Source organism: Phalacrocorax carbo, chromosome 28 (genome assembly GCF_963921805.1).
Source record: "Phalacrocorax carbo chromosome 28, bPhaCar2.1, whole genome shotgun sequence".
Lineage (NCBI taxonomy): Eukaryota > Metazoa > Chordata > Aves > Suliformes > Phalacrocoracidae > Phalacrocorax > Phalacrocorax carbo.
In genome coordinates, this window is record NC_087540.1 from 329,590 (window position 1) to 341,324 (window position 11,735).

Sequence of the window (11,735 nt, forward strand, 5' to 3'; positions counted from 1 at the left end):
TCTTGCTTTCTGGGGTTTATGTGGGGGTGTGGATCAGCTTCTGTTCTGATACTAACTCTGGGGGATGTGTCCTGGAAGTGGCTTCATGGGAACTAGGTGCCCAGGCTCCATTTTAAAACGTAAGCATGTCACTCAGTTGGTAGCATTGGGGAATGAGCTGACTTATCCCTCATTCAGATCAGGGAGGAGGATTTCCATGAGAAAACACAAGGGTTTTTCTCAGAGAAGTCTCTTCCAACATGTAACTGAATTTCCTTCTTGAACAGGCCTCCATGCCCAGAGGCAGCAGATGTCCAACAGCAGCACCATCACCCAGTTCCTCCTCCTGGCGTTTGCGGACACACAGGAGCTGCAGCTCCTACACTTCTGGCTCTTCCTGGGCATCTACCTGGCTGCCCTCCTGGGCAACGGGCTCATCATCACCACCATAGCCTGCGACCACCACCTCCACACACCCATGTACTTCTTCCTCCTCAACCTCTCCCTCCTCGACCTGGGCTCCATCTCCACCACTCTCCCCAAATCCATGGCCAATGCCCTCTGGGACACCAGGACTATTTCCTACTATGGATGTGCTGCCCAGGTCTCTATGTTTGTCTTTTTTGTCACAGGAGAGTTTTATCTCCTCACTGTCATATCCTACGACCGCTACGTGGCCATCTGCAAACCCCTGCACTACGGGATGCTCCTGGGCGGCAGAGCTTGTGCCCACATGGCAGCAGCTGCCTGGGCCAGTGGGTTTCTCAGTGCTGTGCTGCACACGGCCAATACATTTTCACTCCCCCTCTGCCAAGGCAATGCTGTGGACCAGTTCTTCTGTGAACTTCCCCAGATCCTCAAGCTCTCCTGCTCAGACACGTACCTCAGGGAAGTCGGGGTTATTGCCTTTTGTTTTTGTTCAGGTATTGGGTGTTTTGTTTTCATTGTTTTCTCCTACGTGCAGATCTTCAGGGCCGTGCTGAGGATCCCCTCTGAGCACGGACGGCACAAAGCCTTTTCCACGTGCCTCCCTCACCTGGCCGTGGTCTCCCTGTTTATCAGCACTGCCATGGTTGCCTACCTGAAGCCTCCCTCCATCTCCTCCCGATCCCTGAATCTGGTGGTGGCAGTTCTGTACTCAGTGGTGCCTCCAGCAGTGAATCCCCTCATCTACAGCATGAAGAACCAGGAGCTCAAAGATTCCCTGAGGAAGCTGATTTTATGGACATTTTTCTGTAGTCATAAAATTCCCATCACTCTCCACAAGTGACTCCCAATGCATGCTGTTCCGGGCTTGTGTTTTGTTTGCTTTCATTATCATGATAACTTCTTTCATGTAATTATTTTTACTGTTTGTGCTTCTCATGTGCCTACAGAAATATTTGTATTCCTCCTACTGCTAGTAAGAATGAACCTTTTCTGTCTCACGTGGAGCCCATATAGATGTATCTCTAAGAGTGGAGCAGCACAGACTCTCTTACAGCATCTCTGCAATAAAACAGGTTCTCCCCATTGCACTGCCTGAAGGCTGTGCTCTTCTTCTAAATCAGGTGCCAAGAATAGGCCCAAAGATTTACTCCCCAGAAGGGACTGTTTCTCTTTGATTTCAGGAGCAAAAAGCACGTTGTGACATTGTGACCTGTCAGAGATCAAGGCCTGGATGGTCAATGATCACTTCATTGCATACCCTGGGCTGTCCCACAGGTGATATGCAGATGGCATCCTTGAGGTGAATGTCAAGCTAACTGTAGTGCCCAGGGGATCTCCATGGACAGTATGTGTTTGGAGCATGAAGTGGCTGGAGCCCTACAAGTGAGAGCTATCTCAAGATGGAATCCCGCAAAGAAAGGCATTAAATCCAGGTATCTGCAGGCACACAAGGACTCTGTACTCCCAGGAGAGGTGGTGGGAGCCCATCAGTCACTGGGAAGGGAAGCTGAGGAGGGATTCATGTCACCACCAGTGAAGTTAGCTGGATCTAGAGGTACACCTGGACACATCTACACTTATTGGAAATGTACCATCATCCCTTCAAACACCTGCCACATCCATACACCCTGGGGAGGGGGAGTAGTAGCAGTCATCCCCAGCTGGCTGGGTGTGCTTCCCACCTTGACTAGTATGGGAATCACAGGTTGGAAGGGACCTCAGGGGTCATCTTGTCCAACCTTTCTAGGAAGAGCACAGTCTAGACAAGATGGCCCAGCACCCTGTCCAGACAACTCTTGACGGTGTCCAACGTGGCCGAGCCAACCCCTTCCCTGGGGAGATTATTCCAGTGGTGACTGTCCTCACTGTGAAAAATTTTCCCCTGGTGTCCAATCGGAATCTCCCCAAGAGCAACTTGTGTCCATCCCCGTTGTCCTCTCCATGGGACTCTGTAAAAAGGGAGTCTCCATCTTCTTTGTAGCTGCCCCTTAAGTACTGGTACATGGTGATGAGATCCCCTCTGAGCCTCCTTTTCTCAAGGCTGAACAAACCCAGCTCTCCCAGCCTACCCTCGTACGGCAGCTGCCCAGTCCTTGGATCACCTTGGTGGCCCCTCTCTGGGCCCCTTCCAGCCTGGCCACATCCTTTTTGTACAGCGGGGACCAGAACTGCACACAGCGCTCCAGGTGTGGCCTGACCAGCGCTGAGTGGAGCGGGATAATGATTTTTTTAACTCTGCTGGCGATGACCTTTTTGATGCAACCCAGCATCCTGCTGGCCTTCTTGGCCGCAGCAGCCACCGTTCGCTCATGTTGAGCTTTCTGTCCACCAGGGCCCCCAAGTCCCTTTCCACAGAGCTGCTCCCCAGCCAGGTGGAGCCCAGTCTGTGCTGCACTCCTGGATTGTGTTTTCCCAGGTGCATGACCTTACACTTGTCCTTGTTGAACTTCATAAGGTTCTTGCTGGCCCACTCCTTCAGCCTATCCAGGTGTCCCTACAGAGCAGCTCTCCCTTCTGGAATGTCTGCTTCCCCACTCAACTTGGTGTCACCTGCAAACTTCATCAGGCTACACTTGATGCCATTATCCAGATCACTTATAAAGATATTGGATAACATTGGGCCCAATATCGATCCCTGGGGGACTCCACTAGTGGCAGGTTGCCAGTTTGAGAAAGAGCTATTTACCACCACCCCTTGGGTGCAGCCTGTCAGCCAGTTCCCCACCAGCTGCACATCAGCCTCACTCGTGAGAGCTGCCGGCTCCTGACGGGTCTCTCTGCTCACCCTTCAGGTGAGCTCAGCCTTCAGGTTTCTGTTTGCCAAACCCCTCAGTGTGTCCAGGTCCCTCTGGACTGAACCTCCAACAGTCCAGCTTCTAAATTATGTGTGCTGATGTCATCTCGAGGTGTGGTGCATCTTACAAGATCATAACTTAAGTAGCTGCAGGACACTATGGATAAGAAAAGTCTACTAGTGAAATGGAGCTGCTGTGCAAGGTTGAAAGCACCCTGATAACCATCTCAGAAAGACAAAAGGAGGACACAAAGTGAGCAAACAGAGTGCCTGTGGGGAAAGGATGAAAGGGGTGGCACTTTTGCATGGGAGAGGACAAGGCTGGTCAAAGAGTAGGACCTGAGAGGTGGGAAAAGAGTAAAAAGGGAATGAATGGTGAAGCAAAGGAAATGATCAGGGCTGTTTGGGGACACCTGCCAAGCAGGCCTGCACCTGAGCAACACTGCCTGGAGCAAGACAGCAAGCTGCTGCTGGTCCAACCACAGCAACATCTGACTTACTTCCATGGCCCCAGGGAACCTGAGAGCTTTGCCTACTGTCATCAAGAGAAGACCCAGAGGGAAAGGAACCAGAGCATTATTTAGGTTTCCAGTGTCCTGAATGGGACTTCAGGAGGTCTCTGCTCCAGCTTCCTGCTCACAGTGGGATCTGCTGTGGAGTCAGACCACGTTGCTCAAGGCTTGATCCATTGGGGACTGGAAAGCATCCAAGGCTCGAGATGGTATGCCACCTCTGGGCAACCAGCTCCAATGCTCGGATGACCTCACGGAGAAAGAGATTTTCCTTATCTCCATCCTGAACCTTCCTTGTTTCAACATCTGACTCGTCTATAATCCTCCTGCTAAGTACCACACTTGACAAGGCTGTCTCCATCTTCCTGAAAACCTCCCCTTAGGGACTGGCAGGCTCCTATTGATAATCCCTCAGAAAATGGAATATTTGGAACTGTTCGCTAAAGACCTAACAATGAACTATGCGATCCTGGCAAAACAGAAGTTGAGGGCCAGAGACAGAAATTGGGACATAGAGAAGCACTTGTTTTACGACTATATCCTTGAGGAGAGCTGAGAGACTGACCAAAGTAAACATCCTGCCTCAAAAGCTCCTCAGAACGGGGTGACAAAGTATATAGTCAAGGAGCACAACTAATTGGGAGGTAGATAGGAACTAAACCAAAGTGCCCAGTAGGGGGAATATCCTTATTATAATACTAAAAATCAGGCCCATAGGCCAGGAACCATCCCCCTCTAGTAAGTCCCTTAACCTACGACCATGCATGGTAAATTAAAAGTGAGCTGTACTGTTACATCCAAGCAAGAAAGAAATTACCCAGTTATTAGCTGAGGCATGTGAATATTAGCTGTGACTGACACATTTAACTGTATAAATGCCTTGTAGTTTCTCGGTGTGGAGTGCTAGCTTTGTGGGCTACGACCTAGCACCCATCTTTGCACAAAAATGACTTAAATAAAATCCCTCCGCTCTGTGTGTAGTTTGGCGTTTTGGGCACTGCGCAAATAAACTCACTTTTCAGGATAACATTATGAGGCTCCTGAGGCCTTCCCTTCTCCAGGCTGAACAAGGCCCTTTCCCTTCGCCTGTTCTCTGAGGCAAATGCTCCAGTTGCTGAGCATCTTGGGGGCCCTCTGCTACACTGGCTCCCAGCTATCAAAATCTTTCCTGATGTGGTGAGCCGACTCTGACCAACAGCTCAGCAGCCACGATGCCACTCACCCTTTCCTCTCTCTCTCCAGTGGGATGGGGGACACAATAGGAAGAAAAAAGTGTGAAAAGTTGTGGGTCAAGGCAAGGACAGTTCTATAGGTGAAGGCAAGAGAGAAAAACTAAACAACCACCAAATAAGCAATGCAAAGGCACTCGCTCACCAAGCTTCACAAGCAGATTAATGCCCAGCCATTCTCCCAGCAACAGACACCTTGAACAACAACTCACCTCCTCTCCTCCTTCCCCTTCTTCCCCCAGCTTGTATTGCTAGGCACAACATCCTATGGCATGGAATATCCCTCTGGTCAGTTGGGACCGGTTGTGTGTCCCCCTCCGCTACCCCCAACTTCTTGCCTGCCCATCCCCCACCTACTCACTGGGAGGGAGCAGGGTGAGAGACAAGAGAAGCCCTTGACCTTGTGCAAACCCTGTTCAGCAACACCCAAATCACTGGTGTGGTGTCAACAGTGTTACAGGCACAGATGCAAAACATAGCATCATACAGACTGCTAGGAAGAAAGTCAGCTTCATCCCAGTCAGAACCAGTACACTTGAACTGGAGGCCCCAAAAATGGATACAGTAGTGTATAGTTACTTGACCAGTGATGAGTGGTGTCCCTCAAGGGTCCGTACTGGGACCAGTACTGTTTAATATCTTCGTCAATGACATAGGCAGCGGGATTGAGTGCACCCTCAGCAAGATTGCAGGTGACACCAAGCTGAGCAGTGCAGCTGACACACCAAAAGGATGGGATGTCATCCAGAGACACCTAGACAATCTGGAGAGGTGGGCCTGTAAGAACCTCATGAGGTTCAACAAGGCCAAGTGCAAGGTCCTGCCTATGGGTCAGGGCAATCCCCAATATCAATAACAACTGAGAGGTGAATGGACAGAGAGAAGCCTTGAGAAGGACCTGGGGATATTGGTGGATGGAAAAATTGGACATGACCTGGCAATCTGATCTTGCAGCCCAGATAGCCAACCATATCCTGGCTGCACCAAAAGAAGGGTGGCCAGCATGTCAAGGGAGGTGATTCTCCCTTTTTGCTCCACCCTCGTGAGACCCCACCTGGAGTACTGCAGGCGGCTCTGGGGTCCCCAGCACAAGAAGAACCACTGGAGTCCAGAGGAGGTCAGAGAAATGATCCAAGGGCTGGCGCACCTCTTCTATGAAGACAGGCTGGGAGAGCTGGGGTTGTTCAGCTTGGAGAATAGAAGGCTGCCGGGAGACCTTATTGCGGCCTTTCAGTACTTAAAGGGGGACTATAGGAAAGATGGGAGTAACCTTTTTAGCAAGGCCTGTTGCGACAGGACAAGGGGTGATGGTTTTAAACTACAGGAGGGGAGATCTAGACTGGATATAAGGAAACAGATTTTTTACTGTGGGGGTGGTGAAACACTGGCACAGGTTGCCCAGCGAGGTGGTGGAGGCCCCATCCATAGACACATTCAAGGTCAGGTTGGACAGAGCTTTGAGGAACCAGATCTAGTTGCAGATGTCCCTGCTCGCTGCAGGGGGTTGCACTGGATGTCCTCTAAAGGTCCCTTCCAACCCAAACCCTTCTGTTGTTCTGTGATTCTATGATAGCTGTCTAACAAGTGATGAGCAGGGGGAGACAATCACTTCTCTCGCTCTTTTGGTGAGGCTCCTCTTTATACACTCCATGGCACTGCAGGCCTTTTTTACTACCAGGCCACACTGCTGGATTGTGTTTTGCTTTCTGTCCCCCAGCACCACCAGGGCCTTTTCTGCAGACTTGCTTCCCAGCCAGGCAGTCCCCGGCCCCTACAGCTGCAAGCTGTTACCTATCCCAGGTGCAGGGCTTGGTGTCCTGGTTTACCCCAGCTGGCAACAGAGCACCACAGAGCTGCTCACTCACTCCCCACATAGGGTGAGCTGTGGAAAGAATTGGAAAGGTGAAAGTGAGAAAGAAATTAATGGGTTGAGATACAAACAGTTTAATAACTAAAGAGAAATAATAATAATAAAAAAGAAATGTAAGGAAAAGAGGAAAAAAAAGAGAGAGGAAAATAAAACCCCAGAAAAACAAGTGACGCAAATGAAAACAATTGCTCACCACTAACTGACTGATGTCCAGCCAGTCCCCGAGCAAAGGCCCCCCTGCCAACCTCCCCCCCTAGTTTTACTGCTGACCATGATGTCATATGGCCTGGAAGATCCCTTTGGTCAGTTTGGGTCAGCTGTCCCGACTGTGGCCCTTACCATCTCCTTGTGCACCCCCAGCCTACTCACTGGTGGGGTGGGGTGAGAGGCAGGAAAGGCCTTGACTCTGTGTAAGCCCTGCTCAGGAGTAACTAAAACATCTGTTATCAACACTATTTTCATCACAAATCCAAAACATAGCCCCATACAAGCTACTATGAAGAAATTTAACTGTATCCCAGCCAAAACCAGTACACCTAGCCTTTGTCCTTCATCCGTTTCTTGAAGTTCCTGACAGGACAGTCCTCCCAGCTTTCACAGTTCCCCTGAATGGCTTCCCTAAGGAACAGGGATAGTCCTCCCAGTTTAGTGTCATCAGGAACTGTGGCAACAGTTGCCTCCTCCAGGTCATGGATACATGTGTTAAACTGCAAAGGTCCCAGGAAAGTCCCCTGTGCTACTCTACAATGCCCCAGGATGTCCCAGTGGCCTCCAAGTAGGGTATGACCTCTTCACCACTGGTCTCTCAGCTCCATCATCCAACTGGTGTTTCACTTCTCTGTTTGTCTATCCACCTACATTGTAACGGCCTAACTTGGGTACAGGAATATCGAGAGACACTATACCAAAAGTCTTGCTGAAGCTGAGGTAGATGATGGCCACTCTTCTCCCCTCATGCACAAATGCCGTTACTTCATCGTAAAGGCAGTCAGGGTTGTGAGGCATCATTTACCTCTGCTAAGTCCATGCTGATGGTTCTTGGATACATCCTTCTCACCTGCTTGCCCAGAAATTTCACTGGTGGCACTGATGGCACACTCCTCACCAAAGGGAGCTTGTACAGACTGGTTCCCGGGGTTGAACTTTTGGCCTCTTTCGAAGATGGGTGCAACATTTCCTTGTCCTCACTCCCAAGAGACCTCTACCAATCCCATAACACTGCAAAAGGGTTGTTCAGAAGAAATATTGATCTCCCCTGCAACTTCATCACTACTCTGCCTCTTATACGAGTCTTCAATTTCTCTGATCTTTCATATATTTTCACCTGTTCTGATACAATGACATCTCTAAAGTCAGCTTTCCAGATACAGGCTGTCTATACAAAGGCACTTTACATTATGCACCAGTTTTCTCCTCCCCCTACACTTCGTTGATTCACATTGCTGTCACCCATCCAGCTGCTGCTTTGACATCAGGGTCTTAAAAGCTTGCCCTGCCATTAAGTAGTCTAATTGCCTCTCCAGCCAACTCCTTAACTGCGTCCATATTTGCCTTTTTGTACCTACCCATCAAACACATTTCTCGGAAGATTATCCCTTGCAGAAAGGCAACCTCATTAGAGGCAGCTGTCAGTAAGCATACGGTTGCAGAGTGTGTTTTATTGTTGCTGAAACTTTATCATGCTTTATTTCTCTTTGCTTGCAAATAGGAAAAAAAAATCTGTGACTGAGTGAGTGCAGCCAGTTCTTGAAGAAAAGCAGGTGGGAGCTGATACTAAGGAGCTGCAACATCCAGATGCAGAGAGCAGCAGAGAGGGCTGATGTAAGGAAAGTCCCAGGTGGCCAATGAGAGAAATAAATGGTGGGGCTGGGGAGGTGAGGTGGGAGGCTGTCCATACTGTGTCAGGCCTCAACTTCAAGGGATATCTTCTCCCACCCGTCCAGACTTCCTTAGGAGAGACCCTGGTTAATGTCTGTTGGAGAATGCTGCCATCACCTCTAAACTGAAAAGTAATAAAACACACCCTTGAAAATAAAACCTCATTAGAAGTACTTTGAACTCTTTCTCCATAAGTACAGTAGGAAACAGCTCCAAGTACTTGTAAAAGTCTTGAAGACATGAAGAAAATTGCAGGAAGAGCCAGAGCTCATTAGGGCTTGCTTTATTTTAATGAGCCCCTTGGCGTATTTCCTGTTCAGTCCTTGAACCTCAGGTACCGAGAGGAGATTGCACAAACTTTTCCATAAGTCAAAGTCAGAAGAAAAACCTGAAGTATCTTGAAGTCTTACTGAGTCCCACTGAGGAGGGCCATTACTGACAAAGCCTCCCCAGGGACTCGTTAGAGCAGATAATTGGAAGCCGTGACTCCAGGGAGGCCAAGGTAATGTGCCGGCAGCTCAGATGCTGAGAAAACCCTAGCTTTGCTTCATGAAGCAGAAAGGCCAAGCTCTGAGCCCCAGCCCCGGGGAAGGCAGACCCTGTCCCTCACACAGCGCTCAGGGCCCTTCCTGCTGCTGCCCCATCAGGCCCCCGGGCAGAGAGACACGACACCCAGAACAGAAGCCCCCTTCGTGCAGTGAGCCCGGCTCCTTCGGCAGAGGGGATCTCACGGTCGCTGTGCCAGCCAGGTGCCTCCTGCCGGCCTCTCGGAGACGCTGGCAGGTGTCAGCTTACAAGCCCATACCCCAGCCATGGGTCAAGGGCTGACCCACCGGCTCTTTCACAAAGAAGTGACCTCACAGTCCCTTTCCCAGCCACGGTCCTGCTCTTGGCCTGTCACCTCCAGAGGCACAAGTGACCTCGCAGTCCCCTTCATGGCCATTGGCTTCCAACTGCATTAGGAATTCCCGAGACACAACTGACCACGTGAGACCGTACCCAACCGTCACCCTTCTCGTGGCTCAGTGGCCCAGTACCTGAGCAGATTAAAGTAAGCTTGGGTCATCAAATTTATCTAAGAGATTTCCTACCAACAATTTGAGTGGAAAAATGTACCTCAGAGGAGCTCCTGTATTTATACTGGTGCGATTTATATCTCTACTTCTGCCTCTCTGTTCTTTCTTCAAAGGTCTCTCCAATGACAAAAGAGTCATTGAATCATAGAATAACTGGGGCTGGAGGAGACCCCTGAACATAATTGTGCTGGGTCTGGCTGGGATGGAGTTTACTTCCCCTGCAGCAGCCCATATACTGCTGTGTTTCGTACTCATGGCCACAACGGTGTTGATCACGCACCAATGTTTTGGCTGTTATTGAGCAGTGCTCGCACCACATGAAGGCTGTCCAACCCCCCCAAAGCTGGTAGGCTGTGGGTGGGCAAGTGGTTGGGAGGGGACATATAGTTGGGACAGCTTACGGGAACTGACCAAAGGGATAGTCCATACCATGTGGCATCATGTTCAGCAATAAAAGATGAGAGAAAGGAGTTAGGGAGGAGGGAAGGAATGACATTCATTAGTAAGACATTTGTCTTGCAAAGCAACTGCTCCATGTCCTGAATCCTGTCCTCCCAGGAGATGGCTGGACGTTGTCTGCTGATGGGAAAGAGAGCATAAATCTCCTTTGGTTTTCCTTTGCTTCTGTGTTTGGCCTTTGCTTTTTTTCTTTTCCTCTTCTTATTCCACACACACACACATCCCTTAGACTTCCTTTACATGAGTTTTTTCACCTTACTTTCTCCCTTTAGGTCTGCTGAGGGCAAGGAAAGAGAGACTGGCTTGGTGGGCACCTGATGGCCAGTCAAGTTGAACTCACCAGGGTCATCTGGCCCAACTCTCCTGCTATAGGCAGAGCTAACTAGATGAGATTGCTCAAGGGCTCTCCACAACTTGGCATCGTCATCCACAAAGGAGTTGAAACGGTGTTTTGTCCCCTCATACAGAGCAATAATAAAAATGTTCCACAGTGGTGGTGGTGAAGGGCTGGTCACAGAGGGAGGCCACTAGTAAGTGGCTGCCAGGAGGACTTTGTACCACAGATGACATTTGACCCTCATCGTTCAGCCAACTTCCCACCCACCACATATTCCACTTCTTCAGTCCAGCTGTCAACAAACTGGCTATAAGGAAACTATGGAAGACCCCATCAAAGGCCTTGATAAAGTCCAGCTACATAACATCCTCTTCTTTTCCCTTCTACACGTGTTCTGCAATCCCTTTCCTGTCTTTCAAATGCCTGGAGATGGCTGCAGCAGACTTGCCTTCCCTGGTGAGGCTGACCAGTCCCTAATTCTCCCAATCCTCCTTTCTGCCTTTCTGAAGGCTGGTTTCATGTCTGCCTTTTCCAAGTCCCCAGGAACCTCTCTGTCTCCTCCAGCCTTTCCAAGGTGTTTGAGAGGTGTCTCACAAGGACACTGGCCAGCCTTCTCAATATCCCTGACATCAAAAGCCTTCTCAATATCCCACATGTATCCCAGAGAAGCGCCCAGGACACAGCACACGCCTGTCCAGGTCCACAGGGCAAGGGCAGAAGAGAACCAGAAGTGATTTCTTCCTACAGGCTCCCCACTGCAGTGGGCTCTCTGTGAAGCTCACATCTTTCCTGAGTGTTTTCCTCAGTACCACCCTGCCCCATCCTTTCTGCTCCACAGGCTGTAGATGAGAAGATTGAGCAGGGGCAAGGATGGTGCTGGAAAAGGGCATTGTCAGACTATCTCAGGGGGGCTGTTGTGGGCATCACACAGACAAGGATGAGGGATGCTGTAGAAAAGAGTGGCGCTAGTGAGGTGGGAGGAGCAGGCAGAGAAGGCCTTCTGCATGCCCAGCTGAGCAGGAGAGCTGCTCCAGGGTGCAAACTTTGGTGCTCACAAGGGATGCCAGCATGAATTGGATCTAAAAACCAGGTTATGAAATCAGAGAGCATGAGTATCATGGTTTCACTGCAGGAGAGTTCCAGCATTGGGGCAAAACCACAGAAGAAGTGGA

At 50.0% G+C, this 11,735-nt stretch overlaps 1 protein-coding gene across 1 annotated transcript; it reads left to right on the plus strand.

Annotated features, from left to right (window-relative positions):
* Positions 1-289: 289 nt before the first annotated feature.
* On the plus strand, positions 290-1,249 carry LOC104050230 (olfactory receptor 14C36). The gene has a single exon (XM_064474696.1). The coding sequence runs from the start codon at positions 290-292 to the stop codon at positions 1,247-1,249; it is 960 nt and encodes a 319-aa protein (XP_064330766.1).
* Positions 1,250-11,735: the final 10,486 nt, after the last annotated feature.

Bases quoted from the DNA above. Each gene is read 5' to 3' on its own strand.
- LOC104050230 (XM_064474696.1), top strand. From the start codon at position 290: ATGTCCAACAGCAGCACCATCACCCAGTTCCTCCTCCTGGCGTTTGCG.